Source organism: Chrysemys picta, chromosome 2 (assembly GCF_011386835.1).
Source record: "Chrysemys picta bellii isolate R12L10 chromosome 2, ASM1138683v2, whole genome shotgun sequence".
Classification (NCBI taxonomy): domain Eukaryota; kingdom Metazoa; phylum Chordata; order Testudines; family Emydidae; genus Chrysemys; species Chrysemys picta.
In genome coordinates this window covers 35749256-35774184 of record NC_088792.1, presented here as the reverse complement: position 1 = coordinate 35774184, position 24929 = coordinate 35749256, and the positions used below count along the sequence as shown (strand labels likewise).

The 24929-nt window shown below is 42.7% G+C and overlaps 1 protein-coding gene across 1 annotated transcript in view; it reads left to right on the top strand.

Moving 5' to 3' along the window:
- Positions 1–24929, top strand: part of GAD2 (glutamate decarboxylase 2) — a 56653-nt gene that overhangs the window by 9002 nt on the left and 22722 nt on the right. Inside the window, exons 5-8 of the mRNA XM_065586868.1 lie at positions 805–895; positions 1767–1879; positions 7318–7433; positions 19132–19211. Coding sequence (XP_065442940.1) covers positions 805–895; positions 1767–1879; positions 7318–7433; positions 19132–19211 — 400 coding nt within the window. The remainder of the gene's footprint in view (positions 1–804; positions 896–1766; positions 1880–7317; positions 7434–19131; positions 19212–24929) is intronic.

The window sequence follows — 24929 nt, the reverse complement described above, 5'->3', positions numbered from 1 at the left end:
TTTGTTTTGTCCCAGTTTTAATAGCTCTGGGCATATTTTTGAAATAAAATATCTGACAGGAGGTCAGAAAAATCCAGAAGTCAGCAAGAGAAACCTTGTAAATGGACTACCCAGCCCACTGAATATATTTTCACGCATCATTCCGACATAGCAGCAATGTTCCCTTTCGTCGGGTTTATTTAAAATCACAATTACTCGGAAGCTCTGGTATTTATAATTGTATTCTGACAGTGAAGAAATGACAAATATTACCACAGTCCATGCCATATTTGCACAATCATCAGCCTCTGAGTCATGTTCAAAGCAGTCAGCAAAGTGTTCCATTTTCTCATTTTGCCCTGTCTTTTATAATCATTAGCCATTCATCACTGATGTTGTTATAAGCAGTGTCAAGCACCTCAGATGGTGTGTTGTGCATGCCTTTCAAACGTAGCCCAAGCAAAAGCACAGTCAGTGACAACATGTGACACACCTGCAGGGGCGGATAGGTATTTTAGTGCAGCAGCATCATGCTAATTTTCAATACAAATGGCAAGAGCTTATAATTCCAGTACAATATAATTTGAGTACAAATGATAGATCTTATAATTCCTAGCTCTACTTCATTGTTCCTATTTTACTTATTTTGAAATAAGAAAGGGGGAAATAATCTCCCCATGACAAAAGATCTGTTGTTGTTGTTGTTTCACACATTGATGATGCTTTTCCATTGTGTAAAAATCCTGAGATAAATACACCAATCAGTACTGAGCAATTTCATTTTGCTTCATCAGACTTCTGATACATTTTTTCCATTTTATGCAGGGCATCCTAGATATTTCAATCAGCTTTCAACTGGACTGGACATGGTTGGATTAGCTGCAGACTGGCTGACATCAACAGCAAATACTAATATGTAAGTAGCCAAATTTGCCACTATCATTATCTAGGTTAATTTTAAAATTAGATTCCACAGTATTTGCTGTAGCTGTAGGTCAAAGAAAGCCTTTCATGTGAAACTAGCAGGAAAAACATTTGTCTGCCTTTTAAATTTTAATACAGCCATCATGTTATTTTAAAACTGCTTTGTATGTTGTCTCCCATAAAAAAAATGCATCACATAAATAAAATGACAGCTCTGATAAAATTCCTGCAAGTGAAGGGGAAAATATTTTTGTATTTTGCATACATAAATATGTAAAATGTGAAATGGAAACACAAACAGATGCTGTTAGGTAAATAGACTTGCTGACAAAAGAACCTGACCTTGCAACCCTTACTCATGTGGGTTAGTGCCATTGGTTTCAGTGGGACTATCCAAGTGGCGAAGGGCTGCAGGGTCAGACCCACAGTTTATTTGTAAGGCTCCTGGCCTACAAAGTGTTCTATGCACATCTTGCTTTATGCACCATGTCTCATTGACTTCAGTGAGACTACATTTGCATGTGAAGTGAAGGGCCTTGTTCTGGTCAATAGCTCTTGAACACATTGTAATAATGTGAGCCCCTGTCCTGCAGGAAGCTGAGCAAGCTCCACTCCTGCTGAAGTCAGTGGGAACAGAGTCCTCGGCACCTCACAGGAGTGGGGTTGAAAACATTTAAACTTCAAGGCAGAAAGAAAGTAATCAAATATACTGCAAAATATAGTTCTCTGCACTGTACACTATACCGTATATATACATAATATGGATTCAGGGTTTGACAGTGGAAACAATTGTGTAGATATTTTAAGTAGTAAATTAATGTTTTAAATAAAAAGAATAAAATATGGCCATTACTACATTTCAGGTTCACCTATGAAATTGCTCCAGTGTTTGTACTTTTGGAATATGTCACGCTAAGGAAAATGAGAGAAATGATTGGCTGGCCAGGGGGCTGTGGCGATGGGATATTTTCACCTGGTATATGATATTTCAAGCTTTCTTTGTGTTTCAGACTATACTATGACAGACCTCATAACTAATCTAGCTAAAGAGGCAATACAATGAAATCCACAGTTTCAAGAGGTCACTCACTAATAACAACCGCTGTCCTCTGTTGGATAAAAGTACTGCATATTTATGAAATTCAGGGATGTGATTATTAGGGATTTTAATGTCTGTCACTATTGAATACTCCCTTCAAGCGAATTGTGCTGCATTATGAACAGCAATAGTAGTGCATGGAAAACATAATCAGAAAAGACATTTGCCCTGCAGTTCTGCTATGGTCCTACTTTCTTATGGATTACATAAAATAAAAGACTATAGTGTTAATAATGAGACAGAGAAACACTCTGATGCCCTCCATCATTACAGTAGAAATTTAAGTGAGCAGGATAATGTATCATCCCTATCAGTAAATACAAAGCCTGGCCAATATCTTGCAAAGCCTTATGTTTGTGAATAATTTTACACAGGTGAGTTGTCCTATTGAGTTCCATGGGACTGCTCATGTGAGTAGTTATTCAAGTGTGCAAGTGCTTGCAAGATCAGAGCCCTAGCTTCTTCAAGGCAAATCAATAAGTCAAGAAATGAGTATGATTAACTATAGAGGAATCATTGTCAGTTCCAAGCACTATTTCCTTGAGACATCTGATTTTTTAGCATGCCATTTAATCTTTTGCATTACACTCTTCTTCACTTCCCATTTTACTCTGAAACTTTATTATTTAAAATTACTTCTGTATTTATCTCCCAAAGCCACAGAAACTATCCAGAAAAGGGACAAAGACTTAGCACTGTATAGATTACCTTTGTCAATTTCACAGCAACAGAATGACCTCTGCGGGAGGAATCTGTTCTGGAAAGAAAGGTTCAGTGGTCTCACAGGGGGAAAAAAGGATGTTTTGACTATCACCTGATGAGTAGACTGCACAGCTAATCATCACAGGTACTTCTGAGCCCCCCACGTACACTGAGTGTGAAGTTCATTCCTGTGCAGAGGACCAATGCAAAGCCCACATCACATGCCACTCAAGAGGGCTTAAGCAGGCTCATGGGCCTTGTTCTGGCCCTTTGTACAGGGGTGAATTTTAAACATAGTGAAAGCAGGAAATTTATATTACTTATTATTAATGAGCATTTAAATAGTACAATATGAACCTGACCTCATTCCTACTGAAGCAGGGGGAGTTTTGTTCCATAATGCACAGGAACCTGCTGCTGTTCATGGGCATTACTGTGTCTGCTCACAGCCAAAGCACCTCACATACAGAATGTGAAAACCAGAAAGGGGTTAAGTAGGCAAACTGCAGTGCGATCAGCAACAGTGTACAGATAGGAGCAAATCCTTCATTACACTATCATCACTTTCCTTCTCCTGACATAAGGAGGGAGGACTGGATTATGCCTTGCTGAAAGTCAATATTATACATGGCTCTATAGCTATTTGTAGACCATGGGTCAAATTCAGCCTGGACTATGTTGGTTCAATTCCCATGGAAGTCTCTGGACCAAATCAACTGTAGTGTAAATTACATGTTGGATGTTAAGGTGGTCAGAGAATGAGTGTAAGTGTTAAAGTTGTGTAGCTTGCAGTGATTTGACATTCAGTGGGTTAGCAAAGCAAGTGTAACATTCAGCAAGTGGCAAATGAGGTGGATTAGTAATCAACAAGAGGGTATTATTGTTCTTATTCATTGTTTGTATCATGGTAGTGCCTGGAAGCTCCAATCAAGCTCATGGCCTTGTTGTATGAGGCACTGTGCAAACACAGTGAGAGACAAGTCCCTGCCCCAAAGATCTTACAATCTAAATAGCAAAGACAGACAAAGAATGAGAGGGGAAACAGAGGCACAGAGCGGTGAAGTGACTTGCCCAAAGTCATATAGCAGGTCTGTAGCAAAGTTGAGAACAGAAGGCCATTAGACAATGCTGCCTCCTCTAAGACAAGCAAAGATAAGATGAAGCAAAGGGAATCTACAGCCAGGTACCACTTAAACCCACTCACGTCTATTTTCTGACCAACTTTATACTCAATGTGCAACTTACACCATTGTTTATATCACATCTGAATTTGTCTCACTGCCTCTAAAAGCTTCCTCTAGATTAGAGGATTTCACCATGTCATGGTGCCATACTAGTTAACAGTATGTCCTACTAACTAGTTGTATTCTGCTACTCTAGGTTTCATTTGTGGGGTGCTCATTGTTTCTGCTTTGCATACAATCCCTGAGACGTTCTGTATGGTTGTGTTTGCCTTTTAGCTAATTGCTCTCTGCACAGCACTACTAATCAGGAGGTGGCACTAAGAAAAATGCTGTCTCTTAGGGAGTTATTGAGGCTGCGTGTACAGTGTTTGTATTCACAATTAGAGCTGGCCAGGAATTTTTTGATGAAATATTTTTGCATCAGAAAACATTGAGTAGTCAAAACCAAAACTGTGGGAAAGGATCAGTATTGATGAATTTCCTGTTTTGAGAAATAATTGGAAAAAAGTTTTGTAATTGTCAAAACAGGACATTTCAACATTTTCAAAACAAAAAGTTTCATTTTTCAGTGTGAAACAATGTTTTGTTTTAAAATTTTAGTTAATTTACATAAAAATATTTTAAAATGTAAAAGGTCAAAACTGAAAAGAAAAATTTCAATTGACCTGATCTAATTTTTTTTTCAGATGATCTGGTCTCAAAATGTTTTAAGATTTCACCTTTTTTTTTTTTCCTGATTCTGGATGGAAAAAATTTTGAAATCTCAAAAATTCCTGTGGGGTAGGAAAACCATTTCCCACCAAGCTTTTAATCACAACTAATAAAACAACTTTATAGAGTCTAAAGACTTTAATTGTTCAAACTACATGATGGAGCAGCTCTGTTGGAGTGCAAGGAAACCTAGTAAGAAAAGAGGATTAATAGCAACACTGCTTGGACAGTACAAGCCAATAGACAGGACAGTACTGATGTGGATGGTAATTAGGCATATCTTTATTGCTAGATTAAAAGAGTAGCACATTTAGGTAGAGGGCCTGTTTCAGTTATGAAGTCTGGTAGGTGGTTATATGAGGTGGAGTGACCCACAAAACATACACCAAATGGGAGAAATCCTGTCCCTATTGAAGTTAGTGGAAGTGTTGTCATTGATTTCAGTGGGGCCAGGATTTCATCAAATGGGTCAAATTCTGGAAATATGCAGAAAAATGAGGCAGCACCCCTATATATAGCTCTCCTATGTCCAGAATAGGAATCTTCCTTCCCTCTGCGGAGGAGAAACTAGCTTCCAGGGGAAAGGAGGAGTTGTATGTAGGGGCTCCACAATCACTGGTTTATGGAGTGCACATATACACACTGGTCATCTGGAATGTAGTCCTGTATCATTCATATATGATTTCTGATCAGAGAAGATTACTTGTTTATACTGTAATTCACACTTCTTACGAAGCAATAACTACTGTGCCAGATCTGCTTGTTTCGGCAATAGTCAAAACCATCTTTGTCTTTTTCTCTATGTCAGGGTACTATACCATCCCCTTTTAGTTCTAATCCCTGCATCTCTGAATGAAAGAATAGTTTTTATATAAAGCTCTCACTGCTATGAAGAAAAGTCTCTAACTCTATCCATTCTCTGCAATTGACCATATACAGACCTGATTTTGAGCTGTACTTTTACGGGTGTCTTTGGCACCCACAATTAATTATGGGAATAAAAATGTGTCTGCAAAAATGAGCGCCTAGGTTGAGGCCCATTAATAAATGTAATTCTAAATGGCTAAACAATAAAGGGAGTGATAGAAGCGGTCCGTTGATGTAGGAACTCCTACATTCTAAACTTGGTGTTGACACTAATTCCATTTGTTGCCTTAGACAAGTCATTTAGACCAAATTTCTAAAACTCAGATGCCTTAATTTAGGCATCTAATTCTACAGTTAAGCAACTAAATACTTTAGGGATGTAAATTTGGCCTTAACCTCCCTTCTTCAATTTCTTCATTTGTAACAATAAGCATTAAAATATCTACATATCTCACAAGGGGTTGTGAAGAATAAATCACTTACAAGCCTGCTTCTGCTCTCATACCAGTTTTACACTGGTCCAACTCCATTGACTTCAGTGGAGCTAATCTTAATTTAAACCAGTGCAAGTGAGATCAGAATGAAATTCACTGCTTATAAAGACTGAAGATTAGTCTTAATTTAAAGAAAAACCCTGAACCAGAGTACCAGTTAGAAAGGGAGATACAAGCACAATTCTTGGCATACAATGGAATAGTATGAACATAACTCCATGTTCACTGTAACAAAAAGAAAAAGCCAAAACAATGGCCAGACCAGAGCCGGAGCTGGTGTAATGTGATGTAACTCCATTGACTTCAATGGAATTACTCTGATTTACACTTGCTTACAATCTGGCCCACCATTTTTAAACCTAAAACATAACCATTAAGCAGATACAGAACTATTGTAAAACCTGCACCCGGGGTGCATTATAGCCCATAGTAACAATGGGTTGCTAGGCTATATCCAGATCTTACTTATCTTATCAATTGCTGAACTACACGTCTATTTTACTGAGTTTTTAAAAAGGAAAGAAACTGAATTACTGTGTTTTTTGGTGTCTAAATTGTTTAATTTAAGCATTAGAAACTGAATTATATAGATCAAAACGTAGTACAGCACTAGACTAGGTGAATCAATCTGACACTTGAAACTGATAGTTTTAATCAATGTATGAAAGTGATTTTGATAGACTATTGTTAGAGAAATTTAATCCCTCCCCATCTCCCAACCCCACTGTGGGGGGGAAAAATCCTTTCAGAGGGCAGGGTTGGCAATAGATTTTAAAATAAAAGGAACAGTTGTTGGACTGATGTCCTTTTTTTTTTTCTTTTTCTTTTTCTGGTTGCCCTAATGCTTTGACCTGGTGGTATATCCAGGACACCAGATTTGGGACCGATGCTGGAGTCTTTGAGGGAAGAGAGCATGTAACTCTCATGTGCCACTTGGCAATTTTCCCTGTGGTGGTTTACATGTTGAAAGAGGCCCTTTGCCTTCTCACACATGGGGTCAGAGCATCACATAAGAATACAAATTAGCAGCATGTGCAACTGTTCTTAGGGAAGAGAAGGACATGTTTGGGGATTGTGGGGAAGTGGCATCCAGGAATAGGGAGAGGGCAGAAACCCCATGACCCCATTCTGGCAAGCTTAACTTTTCACATGCTTGTCTTGGGGCGTGGGAGGTGTGTTAATAGACCCATTTGGTCTATCCCCCTCTCCCCCCGATTAGAAGAACAATGAGCAAGAACCATTCATGCTCCCTTGCCTATGAACTTGAGTTGGAAAAACTGTAATAAGAGTGTAGTTTGTACTAAAATGATGTTAATAATGCATAGAAAAAATAACAGTGTATTACTGTGGACTCCAGGTGGTGCCATATCTAACATGTATGCTATGTTGATTGCACGTTTCAAGATGTTCCCAGAAGTCAAAGAGAAAGGAATGGCAGCTATTCCCAGGCTGGTTGCCTTCACCTCAGAGCATGTATGTGTTTCTATTTTATCCAGTTTGTTAAACTTGCTTTTGTTAATTAAACCAGGACAGAAAGAATACCCGAGCAAGGGATTTGTAGCTATGTGGCTTCATTTCTGTTATACTCTCATTGGGAATAAAAAAGGGTGGTTTCTTGTTACATGAAGGGATATACTGGATGCTTGATGTTGAAATGCATGATATTCTAAAGCAAGGTCTATAAATCATTGTGTCTTTCTGGCTTTCACTTATATCTGTGTAAATCTTAGTGTGAAATCCAGTGTGTGTGAGCTCAGAATCAGGCTCTATAACACTGGCAGTGATTTCTCTGTTTATATCGCTCTAATGGAAATAGCAAATCTCTGTAAATCCAAACATCAGTAGCTGACACTGTTCCTACTGTAATTTAAAAACAATGTGATAACATACATGAAGACAGTAATATTTAAATGCTATACTTGCAGTAGAATAAATATCAGATCTGTGCTTGCTGCTGAATATGGGGGGTAGGTTGACTTTACCATTGATTTATCACCATGAACCAAACCCTGATTCCAGCTTCTTTGGCAATAAGGGTTGCATATGCCCTAGACACTTGCATAAACTGGCTGTGCACTGAGCTGACCAGTGCTAGGATGAGGGGAGGTGGCTTCACACATAGGATGGTGGGGAGAAAAAACCACAACTGCCCAATGTGTGGGAGATGTAGTGAGTTTCCCACTCCAGACTCTCCCCGTGGTGGAATTAGCTTGACTTTAGAGCTGTATTAACCTTCCCATGTAGGAGAAGAGGGTGGAAAGAGAAGACAGGGCCAGGCTTCATGCTCCCCCTCTAAATTTCCCTCCAGCTGACTGCTTTCAGCCAATGAGGAACCTTTGCCTGCTAGGGCATCAGCAGAGGCACTGCACATGCTCAGTGCCTCCCCAGGCATAATCCTCAAAGACCTCACTGCCATATGTGGCAATGTGAACGGTCAAAGTTGGGGTGTGCACCGCTGGGAAGGACGAAGGTTAAGTGGCCTCAAAGCTACTATATGGGTGTCTGCAGGGAAGGTCTCTTTCAGGATCTGTGTTCGCTCCCATGTCTGCAGAGACTAGACGGTCCTGCAGGATCCACACTTCAGAGCAGCTGGGCTAAGAATTTGGCCCCACAGCAATCAGAGAGAAAAATAAACCATAAAATAATAATGACTATCCAAAAAGGCCATGCGGCAACGGATACATAATCAATAGAAGACCAGAAACCCAGCAAATTCTTACAAACAAGGTTGTTTAGAATAATAATTCCCTCTGGTCACTATGTAATCTAACAATATTTCATAGAACTGGAACAGTGCACAATGAATTAAATCTTACTATCATTTTCAAAATAATGAAATGAGTCTCAACATCATTGAGATTTTATGTTAAGGGGCAGAAATATTGTATTTCAAAGTCAAGTGTGTTGTCAAGTATGTAATATAATCCCTGAGAGCTGATAGTTATATTCATTAAATGATCTTAAATTACAGTTATTGCCCCTTCTACAAAACAGCTGCAAAAACACTGATAACAATGCAGAATCCCAGTTTCCAGGGATCAATCTACCCTTTGAACTATAGTTTCCCACAAAACATCCAATAATTTGCCCTTAGGATATTGCTTGATGAAACGGAGTTATTTGTGTCCTCTAACCCTTAATTCGTTACACAAAGCTTGCAGGTTTGGGTGCTTTATTTATTTATTTTAAAGTATAATAGAAACTGTTCCAGAAATGTCATAGCCCCAGCAGCATAATCCTATTTAGAATAGAAGTGTTGTTCAGCAGCAGAACTGACAGGGGGATTTTTGGATGTCAGTTAGCACACCCAACTGGCCTTCTTGTCCATGTAATACAATTCAACCTGATGTTAGCTTCTCTCTGATTCAGCAACATGCCATTACCAAGCAGTGTGACTACAAGGCGAGCATTCCATACACTTTGCGTTATCAGCCCTCTCTTTGTGTTTATGATGGACTAGTGAACCCAGGTATAAAATTGCTGTATATCTTTAGGGGAATAAAGATGGTGCGTCAGGGGAAAAGTAAAAATCCAACAGGAGCAAATCCAAGACAATAATATCAGCACAAGCAGCAGAGTCAGTTCTCATTTTCACCTATGTAAATTTGTAATACCTCCATTGTTACCTTCTTGGAGTTACTCCACGTTTCCACTGAAATCACAGTCTGGCCCCTTGAGCCAACGAATATTCAGCCATCCAGTGTATGCTTCAGTTAGAAGAGCCTTTGTATTCTGTACAATATTATGACATACACCTCTATCCCGATATAACGCTGTCCTCGGGAGCCAAAAAATCTTACTGCATTATAGGTGAAACCACGTTATATCGAACTTGCTTTGATTTGCCGGAGTGCGCAGCCCCGCCCCCCCAGAGCGCCGCTTTACCGCGTTATATCCGAATTCGTGTTATATTGGGTCACGTTATATCGGGGTAGAGGTGTACCTCTGACTCTGCATCACTTCTATTCCATCCCACCATTTAGGACACTGCTATAGCTAACTTACAACGTTATGGGTCAAATTCAGCCCTGGTGTAGCTCCGTTAAGATGCACTTGCTTACACCAGGGCTAAATGTAATGTTATTTATTTACTGGCACAGCTTTCTAGAGCCAAATGCTGATCTCATTTGCACTAGATGTGGAGTAACTCCCTTCAAGTCAATGATGCTGGTTTGAGTCTGGTGTAAGAGAGAGCAGACTTTGTAAATAGATCCTTCATAGGTAAAAATCATGGATGTCACCCATTATATTCCATTTTTATATAACTGTGAAAACCCAATGAAAATCCAAGACTTAGAGCCACTTCCTTGGTCCCATTACATCTGCTTTGAGCTGTTCTGGCAATGAAGAGCAGACTGAACACTGCTTTAAGTGTTAGCTAAGGTGTTTCCATACGTAGTATAGGGAGCATTGCATAGGCTAAGGAAAGGGGGGATGCCCAGAACACCTTTGTGCTGCATCAATTCCCATGTGCCAGAACGATCCCCTGGGGTCCTTGCCATTTGGCACAACTTAGAGTAGCCCTTTGGTTTCTAGAAATTGCTCCTTGGAACTGGACTGTCACTTCAGGATCAGGTTTCCCCTCCTCCCCCAACCCACTCTAAGCTGAACTGGACATGGACATGGTCCTGTAGATCTTGTCCCAGGTGTATATTTGGTGCACACTCCAAAGCAAATTGTTACTGTTCTCATTTTGCACATGGGTCCGGATAGCCTCGCAGTTGCACCTTATATTGTAACTTTGGGCCAAATTCATTTTTCAGTTACACATGTTTAAATGTAAAACTTTTGATCTGAAAATCACTGGGCTCTGAATACAAAAATAAAAAGTTACAGCGAAAAATACCAAGTTAATGGTATTTTCCATTACTCAACCAAACAGTAGAAGGATAAAGAAAACAGATGCTAAAGATAAACACCTCTGGAGTGTTCTATGCTCATTCACATTGGCTTCACACCATGTTCGTTCCATTGATTTCAATAGAATTACACTAATATAAAGTGAGATCAATCCTAGGCTCTCAGCCATTACAATGATTTAAGAGTATGAAGTAAATGTCCTTCTTTGTTCCACATAATGCAAAATCAGTTTTAAGAAGGGTATGAAATCCAGCTAGATTATTTGCTAAATCAGGTCATGGAGCAACGCATGGCCTAGGATCTCAGCCTGCATTCCCTGCATCCCCAAAACCTTAGAGATCCTCAAGGACTGCAAGTTTAGGCCCTAAAAGACTTTCACTTACTCTGTGGGCTTGAGCTATAATTAAGGGCTATAGGGTCTCCTCCTAGGGTTACAGGGATAAAAAGCAGCCATGTCTGGGCATGGGTGACAGAAGGAGAGTGCTGCCTCCACATCATCTCCTCTTCTCCAAGCCTGCAAGAGTTTGGAGGGTAAGACTGTGCTAAGTGTCAACTTACTTGCTGCCCCATTCCACTCTGCTCACGAAGGACTCAAGGAAAAGTGACAGCTAGAGTAACGACAGGCAACATGGCTCAGGGGCCCGGAGGGAGCCAACAGGAGGCTGGGAGCCAATGTGGAGGCACAGTGCCTCCAGAATATCCCTGGCTTCTGCACATCCTTCAGATCCATGTAGATCTGCTGATTTTAGTGGAGGTCAATCTCCTCCCCTTCCTCTGCCACCCACCAGCACTTTTGCATGGGGGGAGAGCTCACCTCGTGCTCCAAATAGTCAAATTTGTAGGTTGTAGGAGTCATGGAATTTCCATACTTGGGAGCAGTCCATGTGGTTATAGCCCTAATTACATCAATTAATTGTAATGAGGACCAAAGTTCGCACTGTAATGAAAACCCTAGGGATGGAGCTGTTCAAAACATTTTCTACTAAATGCTTTTTTTTTTTTTTTTGGCTGAAAAATGATTCTTTGTCAAAGCTGAAACACTTGGCAGTGTTCTAGCAATTTTGACAAAGCTTTTGCCAGAAAGTTTCTGAGGTGCAAAATGGTCACTTCCAGAGAGGGAGAAATCAACCTTTTTGATCCAAAAATGGACATTTTGATACAGTTTTGTTTCACAAAAACATTCTAAAAGTTTTGGTTTCATTCCAGTGTAATGAAAACAAATTTCCAAATCTCAAATATTGTCATGAAATGGAATTGTTTTTCTTCACCCAGCTCTGCCTAGGAGATAGTTTTCCAGGCCCTGCCCCACGGATAAGGCTCCCAGAGGTAACACGTACATGATGGTGTTTTTAGGGAGAGATTTGAGGATACTGGAGACTAGGGTTTTCATTTGGTGCCCTACAGTATGAAGTTATTCCTAACAGGGATAGTTTCTCCACTAAATCCATGGTAGAGTAGTTACTCCTCTAATCATGCAGAGGAAGCGGGCAGAGGTTCTATTTTCCACCATCTAAAGAAAAGTAGCTTTGTTCCCAACATAGAAATTGAGATAGATTTTAACTCTCTGATTGGCATTTCTTTTTTGATTACCTCATACACAAGGATTCGAAAAGTTGGTGGGCTTGATTGAGGAATAACTCCATTTAAATCAATGGATTTACATCGTATACCAGCACAGAGTCCAACTGAAGTAAACAGGGCTACATATGGACATAGGAGTCCACTCATACTCAGATCAGATTGCAGGATTGGGGCCTTCTTGCCAACAGCTCCAGCTTTGATTGCTTGGTTTCATTTTAAGACCTGTACAATTTTTCCCTTGGAGCATTCCACAAATAAACCAAAGAAAACCAAAGCCTTGGACTTTGTTGCATGAGGAAGGCTGTGTGCAGATAAATTGTTTGAAATGTAAAAGGTAGAAACATTTGCATGTCAGGCAGAGACACAGAATTATAACTTATTCTCACCTAACATTAACAAAATACCTGCTAACCTTCTACCAGCAGCAAATATAACACCACGCAAAGACACATATCTTACCTCAGTGTGTTTAGAACATTGATGTGACTATAACCAGCATGCACATACCCTGGAAGGATTCCATTTCGATAGATAATTGCAATAAATGCTACGGTTTGCTATTAGACATTTACAGTGAGTCACCCTGGTGCAGAGAGCCCACATAAGGCCCTCCACTCCATTTAAACCCTGGGTGGAACTGCAGAGGGAAGCTTCTTTGTACCTTTTGTGCCATGTAGGGTGTCTCCATCAAATAGGCTAAGGTGGAGAAATTGTAGGGGATGAGGCCCCGCACTTACACAGGAGCCACGTCCCAGAGTCTCTACATAGAGATCACAGAGGGACAATGACACTCTTCTATCTGATAGGCTGTCCAGCCTGCCCAGAGTCTGGGAGTTAATTCCCCACCCAGTTAATTCCCTTCACAAAGTTTATTTATGAATTTCCCCCTAAGCAGAAAAGACATGAGCATTGGGGATCACAACATTATACGTTTTTTTTCTCTTCAGTTTCAGACATCCCTAATTAGGAGATAATGATTTATTAAGCCATAAAATATGCCAGAAGATTGAGTGTCATAATCATATATATATTAAAGCAGGGATAATGTAAGATAAGAATAGGTCACCATATATTTCAGTGTCACCGAAATTGTTAATGAACTTTTAAATCTAATTAGCAGAATGATTTCAATTCTTCATTTTTTGGAAGGGCCTGATTCTCTCATAAATGTGTATCGTGCTTCCTACACTACAAAGTTCAATATTAAAAAAAAGGGCACAAAAGATGATGGAGACAAAAAAAGTTATTCCAAACAGCCTAAGAAATTTTAGAAAGAGAAAAGTATCTCCTAGCTGAACAGGCCCATTTTATGTTGGATAATAATCTACCCTAATAACTTAGCATTAATAGTACTCTACCCTTCCTGCTTTTCACCATTACATTTAAAACACTTCTCTTTCAAGAAACAAATCTAGCTTTCTCTTGAACCCTTCTTCACGCAACTTTAATCCCTTGCTGGCATAAAACATAAGTATCTCATACATCTGGAATCCCTTGCGAAGCTATCTCAAAGTCGGTCACCTGTGAGAAATAACTTCAGCTTCTTCAGTTTTTCCTTGTAACCTCAATTCTTCAGGCCTGGGGTTATCTTTGTTGCCCTCCATAACACTTTCTGGAAGGCAGGGCTTTTCTTCCTGTTAATGGGGTGTCACACCAAAGTGAGCAGTGTGCTTTGTCAGCCCATTACCGGATACAGCACACTCCCTCACCTCATGTCCAGCCAGCTCCACTGCCCAGGGGTATAAGGAGGGTGGAAGCATGGCTGTGCCTACTTCCAATCTCTCTTCCACCTTCCTAACCCATATTTTCTCAGAGGGGCATATCAGGCAGTCAGCCCCTGCTCTCCCCAGCCCATGACAGAACCCAAGATCTGGATAGCTTCCGCATTGCCACATGGATAGGGGTGGGGCTCACTCCCTCTTCCCTTCATGGCCACACAGAACCCAGCAACACTCTAACTCAATGCTAATATAATGAGAGATTTTATTTTCTACTAGATAGAAGAGTTACGGGAGCAATTCCATTTTATCCAGTGTAGAACAATGAGCCAAATTCATCCTTTCTGTAATGCCATTGACTTTAAAGCCAATGAATTACATTTAATGCCACATCTCCAGTTCTTTAGCCCTTTCCTATATAACCGATATATTATACTATATAACATATAGGTGTCTTTTCACATAACACACATGTAACGTATATGTAGGTATATAACTGGATCGATGAAATCAATGATTTTCTTAAATTGGTAACGGAATTGCTGGATTTAGGAACTGTTAATGAACTACCGGTATTTTGACACCCTTACAGTTCCCCTCTAATCTGTGTAAAGATCAACAGAATCTTCCTGTGCTCAGGATTTTGTGCTAAGGTTCACTGTGTCAATAGCCTCTTAGTGGATTCCCAGCTGCATTATCACAGGGCTCTATGGCTGGAGTGCGCATGACCACATTGCCTCAAGAGAGGTGCTGGGGAGACTGCCTCAGTGAAAACAACCCTTCCCGCTGCTACTCCTGCCACATGGGCAGAAGGAGGAAACTGCTTTCTCTGGTCAGCCACGGCACAACCTCCTCCCTGCTTCCAAGGGGCTGCTGCGAACCTGCGATGCGTGCACTTGTGCAACTACACAAGGGATGGAAAGCAGCTCGTTGATCCACTCTTGTGAAGCCGTGCCTGAAGCACCCACAATCCAGCCCTAAATCAAAAGTGGATCCAGGAATCTGCAGGAATAAAGCTCACCCTTTACTGACCTAGCGAAGAACATTCGGGTGTGTTTCTTAACATGCACATTAAGGATTGCATGAAAAAAGAGTACAGAATTGTGACAGAGAGGGGTACAATGCTGAGCAGAACTGTGGTATGTTTACTGGATTGAACACCATTTACCCTTTCACGAAAGAGACGACAGAACAGTGGGAAAGAACATGCATGACTTGCATAACTCAGTTCAGCTATGGTTTTGACAAGTCAGACCATGGCAGTATATAGAGTTGCATTACATGCAAACATCTATTCTTAGAACACTTAAGGCCTGATCCTGGAAGATGCTGAGTGCCTTTGGGAGGTACTGAGCACCTTCAGCTCCCACTGAAGTCAGCATTTACATGCTTGGTTCCTGGGCCAAACTTGTAAGCACATGCTTAAATCCATCCCTATTCATCAGACCACTTAAGCATGTGCTAAACTTCAAGCATGTACTTGAGTCCCATTAAAGTCAAAAGGAGTTATACAGATGCTTAACTTTAAGAACATACTTAAGTGGTTTGCTGAATAGGGATGGTTTGCTGAACTGGGGACCTAGAGCATAGATTACAGGACTGGAAAACTTAATACATGATTTTGGCATAGCTGACCAGTGTGCAGTGCTGGTATATTGCAGTCACATACCACTGGGGAAGTTTCATCAATTAGTTTAACCAAGAAATATTATTACATCATTAGGAATATAGGCCTGCCATGAGCTGTATAGACCCCAGGTGGACTGGCACCCCAGGAATTAATGCAGGAACTGCCAGCTAGTTCTGTTTGGCAGCCTCACCGCAGCTCGGAGAATAAAAGAGCTGAGAAGCAGAGGAGTGGGGCAGCTGCCAGAGGAGCCAGCAGTCCAGAGAAAGGAGGTTCTGTCAGCAAGCTGGTGAGACGCTGCACCAGAGTGACAACAACCCAAGGAAGGGATGACCTGAGCCACAGGCTGAGAAGCCTACAGAACCGAAGGCGATAGGAAGGAGCTCAGGGTACAGCAGGAGAATTGATGAGAACTGATCCTGCCTGGGTTAAGGGCCCTGAGCTGGAACCAAGTGGACTGGATGGGCCTGGGTTCCCCTACCTACCTCTTAACAGAGATGTAAGAGCCAAGTTCCTGGAGGACAAAGACCAGCTAATCCCTGCCAAACATAGGGGGAGTCTGTACATTCCAGTGGGACAGAAATTAACATCCCTGCCCCCAGAATAGCACTATAGAGATTGAGACAAGAAGGGCAGGCTGACTGCCCTGCCCAGCTGAGCAGAATCTGTGCAATGCTGAGTCTGACCAAAATGTGGCGCTGATGTGTTGAGGCGCCAGGCCACAAGGCATCCTAGAGAACTGCTTTCATACTCCATCTATAACTTCAGTACTTGTTGGTTCAAAAGTGATTTTGATATGCCTAACTATGATGGTCTGCAGAATTGCATTTTGAGTGCAATTCATAGTATTATCAGCATCTTTTCCATTAAATCCTTCACAAATATTTGCAATAAACACATTTCTATTCTGCTTAGAATTGTCTTCAGAAAAGGCAAGCCCTCTTTCTACCCAATTGTATAATCCAATGAGTCAATTTCTTACATTTGACGGAGGAGAGAGAACAAACTAATTAATAAAAGACTGTTGATTCCAGGAGTCTGATAAGTGAAGGAAAACAAATTATCCTATAGGAGAAAATCCATGTTGTAATCCTGCCAATTGTATGACTCTGATAAGACACTACTGATATAATTATTCATGTAACTTTGAGAAAAAAATTAAGGGTTTCAAAAAATCAATTATTTCATAAAATCAGCACTTTTTCATTAGTTTACTAGATCACCTAATGTAACATACACATACATTATTCCATAAATAGCTATGTTAAGAGAATGTTTAGGATGCACAGGTCAGCCCTAAGATTAAGAAAACCATTTATTTTTCAAAATGGAAAATTTTATGCCCTGAGCACACGTTTTCTTTATTTTTTTCTTTACCTGTTAGTCCCACATACATGCAGAGGGTGAATCCCCAATTTCCACCTCTCAAACTTGCAAGATAAAAGCCCTGCCACATATATTGCACATGCCCAACATGTAATCTTCAAAGATTCATAACTTGGACAAATCAAAACTTCTTTTCTCCAGAAAAGGCATTTCTCCTAAATGAGAGCAGATTTCAAGTCTCTATCCCCAGCTGTTTGTTACTGAAGATGTTAAAAGTCTCAAGAATTTTTTTTAACTCTCAAAAAGGGCACAACACTTATGCTCAAACCTTCTTGTTGCTCAAAATCTTTTTTTACAAAAAATTACCTTTGGTCAGAAACTAAGCACGAAAAACTTCAGCTGAAATGGTAAAGTTCCAAGTGACTGAAAAACAAGACTTTGAAATGGAAACCATTGTGCAACCTTACATATAATCACTTCTGCTCCTGCTGTAATTAGAGAAATGACATTATTTTACATAGTGGCAGAGTTATTTCTCCCCTCACTTATATTCTATCACCCCACTTCTTGCTGCAGCCAGGCACTGCAGTCCTACTTTCATGGCATTGCTCACTATTACTTCTGGGTCCCTTTCTGCCTCTGTTTCCTCTAAATTAAGTCAATTTAGAGCTCAGTTTGTCAAAACACTTAAGCATGTATGTGTGCTTAAGTGCTTTGAATGGGGCATCATAGTAAACAATTTTCTCATCACCTCCCTGTTTTCCCAATGTATTCAAATCCTTCTGTATGGCACTCTGCTGTATGCAGTACAACTGCGGTCAAACAATTGCTTTGTGCAGTGCTAGTGATTAATTCTCTTCTGTAGTCTGTCCCTGGACTCACGCAATCCTGTGAGAGCAGGGGGAATGGCCCTAGTGTCTTTTCCTTCTCTAACATCTATGACTTCATGATAAAGTCTAGTGTATCTTCTTTACCTTGTTTCTATGCTTTGCCCTACACTAATGCTGGTGTATACTATACAAATATGTTCCCTCTGCTTGATTAGTCAGTGTTAGCGACTTATGAGTACATGATGTTATGTATGCACATAACTTCCATCAATATTCAAGTATTAATGTACACCAAATGGCAAACAGATTCGTAACTAATTCTTCTAATCATGAATTCAATGGAGGATTTCCACTAGGAAAGTTGTATTTACTCCTTTTTGAAAAGTTTAGTGATCTGTAGTTAAAACTGTAAGACTTCAGACAGAGTCATTAATCAATTTTAGGTTAATCAAAACCATTTTCTCGGCTGTACAGTTTGATATAATATCACACTATGATTATAGTAAATGTGATTGAATTCCTTAAATTGTAATCCCAAATTACAAACAAACATTTATTCAGGATTCAAGTCCTGACTCCTGAGGAAAATTAGATTGAACTACTTTCCTAACATATAACTTCCACTTTTATCCTATGCAGTGAGAATAACATTCCTGAGTTTGATCTTACACTATTGTAACTCAATTTACTCCAGTGCAGTTACAACTAATTTACACTGGCATGAAATCAGAATCAGGCCCCATATCTTTGCCTATCCTCAGTTATAGGTCTTTCTTTGGGCTTATGATATTATCTGGCCAGTGGTCACGTAACAGAAGCACTTTACTTGGGATGTCACATATTAAATGAACTGACCTTCCATTTAGCTAAGGGACTACATACAGTAAGTCAAATTCAGTGAGGAATGCACAGAGGCAACTCTCATTGATTTCAGTGCAAGTTGTGCGCTTGCATCGAGAGCAGAATTTGGCTCTGAAATCAGCTACAATATTGTTCTTAATATTTTGAGTTAAATCAGTTTAGAATTATTAATTTTGCTCCAAATAGTGAGGGAGTACTGATGTGAAATTTCAAGTTACAGAGATGCGTTTCTAAAAAAAATACGTGAATAAAATGATTGCTCCTATGGGGTTAGTTTTTCAAGGACACTCCAAGAGTGCAGGGTTTTTTTGCTTTAAATTGGATAAAAAAATTAGAAATAATACAAAACAAAAAATATGCTTTTTCAGAGTCACTTTTCTGTGAAGAAGGGAGCTGCAGCCTTGGGGATTGGCACAGATAGTGTGATTCTGATTAGATGTGACGAAAGGTAAGTACAGATTCCATATACACCTCCTTACAATGCCACCCTAAGAGAGGGGACAAGCAATGGCTGAACACAGAGAAAGCATGTAGGGCCAGATCATCAGCTGGTGTAAATCAGCATAGCTCTAATTTCAGTAGATTTAAACCAATTTATACCAACTGAGGAACTGGCAGTAGTATAAGGGGCCTACTATCAATCAAATCAATCATCAATCATGACTGGAGCCGGTCATGTGTCCGTCTTGCTCTTGGAAGTAATACCCCAGGGGGGTGGGTCTTGGGGTGACAAGTGGGCAGTGCCTGGCAGGTCAGGGGGCCAATGTTTTATTATGGTAGGCCCCTTATACTTCTTCTGGCCTTTTGATCACAGCTTCTACAACAACTGATAGCTAGAGCTGGTTGAAAACTAGAGTTTTCATTCCATGGGAAATATTTTAACATTTGTTTTTCATGGACTGGAAAGTCCCTTAAAATTCTGATTCAGAAATAGTGAAATACCTTGGTTTGCTTAAAATTAAATATTTCTATATCCTCAAATAGAAATATTTCATTTTGGTTTGTCCAACTGAGCTGAAATGTCTTATTTCAACTCAGTTCAACATGGAACTATATCCATCAGTAACTCATAGGAGTTGTAATTCGGTGATTCTCATGCCCCCATTTTCATTTATGAGGTAGGTTCCCTGGCTGGACCACATTTCGCATAAAGCACCATGGCAGAAAAGCCATAGGACACAACTGTGGGGTATAATGGGAATATAATGTAGTCCTGCAAGGGTACCCAGCCCAAGGAGGAGAATGAGGACATGAGGCTCTCAAACTGCAGCTCCTATGAGACAATACACCACCTCAGGTGGACACAGATTAATATCAAATGTGCCCAAACACAACATTTTGATTCAGTTCAACAAACCAAATTTCCTGACAGACAACTGAAATTCTGACAAAAATCAAAATTTTATCATGGAAATTTCTGTTCTTGTGGAACTTGCATTTTCTAGTTGGAAAGAAAAAACTTCAATGGAAAATTTCTCACTAGTTCTACAGAGAGTTCTTCAATAAAAATTGCCTTTCATTAGGAGCCAGTGGATATCATTGTTATAATCTACTGAATGTTTTACGGCTCCAGATTAAATGGAAGGCCTGACTAAATCAAAATGTTCTGATCCTCTCATCAAAAGAAAACCATTTAAGCAATTTAGAATAGTAATCACAGGCTATTGATTCATAACCTCATCTCCCTAGTCTCAAAGTTGAGAACTCTTTGCAGAAGAATTAAAGACTGTGTGAACAATGAGCAAAAAACACCTGATGCACCAGCACTTCATAATGACACCTTTGCTTTTTCTAGACACTAAAGACCAGATTCATGTAACTGGGTTCAGAATCTGACCCTTCTTGTATGAATTCCTGTGCAGATTCAATGTAATTATTTATTTTTCTTTAGTGAAAACAATGCTTTAAACTGTTCTTCCTAAAGAAAATGGCAGAGTTACTGCATGTTTCTCATCCATTCCCGGAAGATGCCAAAGGAACATAGGAGGTCCACCAAGCCTTCTCCCAAAACACACTAGGCAGGAATTATGGGATGATCCTATGGCTCTTATGAAGGAAGGGTTTGGATTGTATGGGCTGTGGGTCCATCTGAGCTTTTGGATGCTTATCTAGCCTGAGCCCACCAGACCCCATCCTGAGCAACACCCAGTAGCATTTGCCTGTATTCTTGTTGTACTGGAGCTGGTTTACACTGTTTTGTAACCTATAAGATCATGCAGGCAATCAGCCCACCCAAACAAAGCAAAAAATGCATTTTTGCTAATGCTGGGCAATGGTCTTCCACATGCTCCTATTGCCCATTTATGTGGATTGGTAATGGTAGCATCTGGTTTACTCCATGCTCTTATATGTAGGTTGGCAATGCTATCAGTTGTCTTGCTGGGCGCCTGCTGTATTTTGCCTCTGCTGGGGACTTTTTTGCATGCTCCCCCCTATATTTTGGCTATATTGGGGGCTGATTTACTGCCTGTTCCTATGTGGATTTTGACAATGTTTGCAGATGATTTTATTGTACAGTCCTGTGTGTGTTTGGTTCTCCTGGGGGCTAGCTAATCACTAGCTTATATAAATTTTGACAGTACTGAGGTCTCCTTAACTGTGCACCTCAACGTGTATTTTGGCAATGCTGAAGGCTGGTAAACAGCATGCTATTATACTGTATTTAGAGCAGGAATTCCAAGTCTGGGTTTTAATTTCTTTTTATTTTATTCCCCTTATAGTCCTAATAGCAGTTTTAAGAGGAAGAAGAAAATATTATTTTTGTCTGACACCATAACAAATTAGCAGGGGAATTTTGGCATGGGTAGAACAGCGGTTCTCAAGCTGTGGGTCAGGACCCCAAAGTGGGTCACGACCCCATTTTAATGAGGTCACCAGGGATGGCTTAGACTTGCTGGGGCCAGGCGCCGAAGCCAAAGCCCAAGGGCTTCATCCCTGGGCAGTGAGGCTGAGATTACAGGCTTCAGCTTTGCCCTCTTCCCCTGAGGCAGTGGGGCTTTTGCTTTGCACCCCGTCTCCCCCAGGAGTGGCAGGGATCAGGCAGGCTTAGGCTTTGGTCCCGCCTCCTGGGGTCATGTCATAATTTTTGTTGTCAGAAGGGGGGTTGTGGTGCAATGAAGTTTGAGAACCCCTGGGGTAGAATATTCTGTACTGGCCTGCAGGGCCGGCTTTAGGCCGATTCAGCCGATTCGGCTGAATTGGGCCCCGCGCCAAGAGGGCCCCGCGCTGCAGCTGTCCGCCCTGCCCCCAGCTCAATTCCCCCTCCTCCCCTCCCCTGCACGCCCCGCCCCCTCCCCTGCTTCTGAGACGAAGCAGGGGCGGCCAGCAGCACGAGGTAAGCTGGGGTGGTGGGGGCGGGAGAAGGGCTCCGGGGAGGCGCGGCCCGTTCCCGCAGGCCCCAGCGGCTCTGGCCCGGCTTGGCTCCAGCCCGGCCCCCGGGGCCCGTCTCCGGCCCGGTCCCCGCAGCTCGGGTCCCCCCCCCCCCCCGCGGCGCGGCTCGGGTCCCCCCGTCCCCCCCGTGGCGCGGCTCGGGTCCCCCCGTCCCCCCCTAGGCGCGGCTCGGGTCCCCCCCGTCCCCGTCCACGTCCTCCCCGCGGTGCGGCTCGGGTCCCCCCCGCGGCGCGGCTCGGGTGTCCCCGTCCCCCCCGCGGCGCGGCGCGGCTCCCCCCCGTCCCCGCGGCGCGGCTCGGCTCCCCCCCGTCCCCGTCCCCGTCCCCCCCCCGCGGCGCGGCGCGGCGGGGCTCGGGTCCCCCCGTCCCCCCGCAGCGCGGCTCGGGTCCCCCCGTCCCCGTCCCCCCCCGCGGCTCGGGTCCCCCCGTCCCCCCGCGGCGCGGCTCGGGTGTCCCCGTCCCCCCCGCGGCGCGGCTCGGCTCCCCCCCCCCGTCCCCGCGGCGCGGCTCGGCTCGGGTCCCCCCCGTCCCCCCCCGCGGCGCAGCGGGGCTCGGGTTCCCCCGCGGCGCGGCTCGGGTCCCCCCGTCCCCGTCCCCCCGCGACGCGGCGCGGCTCGGTCCCCCCATCCCCGTCCCCCCCGCAGCGCGGCTCGGGTCCCCCCGTCCACCCCGCGCGGCGCAGCCCCCGCGGCGCAGCTCGGGTCCCCCCGTCTCCGTCCCCCCCGCGGTGCGGCTCGGGTCCCCCCCGTCCCCGTCCCCCCCGCGGCTCGGCTCGGCTCCCCCCCGTCCCCGCGGCGCGGCTCGGCTCCCCCCCGTCCCCGTCTCCCCCCCCCCCCGCGGCGCGGCGCGGCTCGGGTCCCCCGTCCCCGTCCCCCCCGCGGCGGGGCTCGGGTCCCACCCGTCCCGTCCCCCCCACCCCGCGGCGCGCAGCAAGCCCCGCCCCCAGGAATCGGGCCCCGCTCTTGCTAAAGCCGGCCCTGCTGGCCTGGTATCGCAAAACAAAACCAGGGTTGAGCTCAGCTTTTTTCATTTGCAAAGCAAAATATCATGATCTTTTGCCAAAGCAAAGCCCATCTTTACCAAAAGCCTCTTTCTGGGTCAAACTCTTGACTTTGTTGGTTGTTCTGCATAATTAAGGACTAGAAGTGATCAAAAAATACCAAACTTTTTTTGCTGAAAATTAAGACATTTTCATTTTCTTATTCCCCTGAATTTTTCTGGTGTAAATGAAACCAAACCCAAGCAAATTTTTGGTTTTCTAAAATTATTTTTGGTAAAACATTCTGGTTTTTGGTTAGAAACCAAAAGTTAATTTTTATTTTTAGACAAAAAAATAGAACCATTTCATTACATTTTTTCCATGAAAATATTTATTTTTGACAAATCCATTTCTTTCAATGAAATTTTTTTATCACCTCTGTTAAAGACTGAAAAGGTTCTTGAAGTGGGCCTGTTTTTGTAAGTGCCCAGTGATTAATCAAAGTTAATGAAGAACTTACCAAAATTTTAAAAACAACTAGCATAATGCTGATGATTTTATGGATTCTTTCTCTCCATGGATAGTCTGACTCTCAGGCCTGGTCTACACTGGGGGGGGATCAATCTAAGATACGCAACTTCAGCTACACGAATAGCATAGCTGAAGTCGACGTATCTTAGATCGACTTAGAATTACTTACTTCGCGTCCTCGCGGCACGGGATCAACGGCCGCAGCTCCCCCGTCGACTTTGCTTCTGCCTCTCGCCGAGATGGAGTTCAGCAGTCGACGGGAGAGCGATCGGGAATGGATTTATCGCGTCTACACTACACGCGATAAATCGATCCCCGATAGATCGATCGCTACCCGCCGATCCGGTGGGTAGTATAGACGTACCCTTAGCTAAAACAACCAAACCCCCAGATCTTAATATGTAAACATGAATAGTGTTTTCATCATGAGCCTAATGAATTTACAAGACTTTCCAGATTGGCTTGAGGGGCTTATGCCACTGAGCCTGAATCTCAGGTGAATGGCTCATAATAAATCTACTGCAAATACCATGTACACTAAATTTGAAGGATTTGAAGATGTATTTTCTTTTAGCCCAGACCAGCTGCTTCTTTTCATGCCCCTCTCAAAGCTAGTAGGAAGGTAACCAGATCAAGCTATGGAGCAGTCACTCTGAGGCAAATTCATCTGTAGTGTCACTCCACTAGAGTTACACTGAGGATTAATTTGGCCTGCTTTGTTTTGTTCTGCATTGCAAATAAAAGTCCACGTTCTCCTGTGGGTGTGGAGAAGTAATGGGAAGGGACCCAGCTGCTCTTAGCAGGCAGAAGACTTCCTTCTCCCTCCCCAACAGTTTAATTTTAGAGCAGTCAGCTGATCTCATGGTTTGGGGCCATGCAGTTGATTCGAGGATTCTCTGTGCAAGTGCAGAGCCCCCTGGACATGATCCTCAAAGCCCTTAGGAGATGGAGTCACAGCCTTCATCGCTTGAGCAGGGGGCCTGGTTGGGTTGCCACACAGCAACCAATAGCAGCCACAGAGTTGGGAATCCCCTGCAGGACATCCAGGAACTTCTCAGTGGGGCTACAGAGGCACACTGGAACCTGAAGCGCTATGGGACAGGATTTGCCTTTTAATATAGCACTAAGTGGGGCTTCAGCATGGTCCTGAACCACCACCTGAATGGAGGTGACTTTTCCCCACTATTACCACCACACTGGTGCCAGCTGACTAGCTAACAGTGAAATTCAGCATTGTGCTGAAGGCCAGGTCAAGGACTAGGCACCA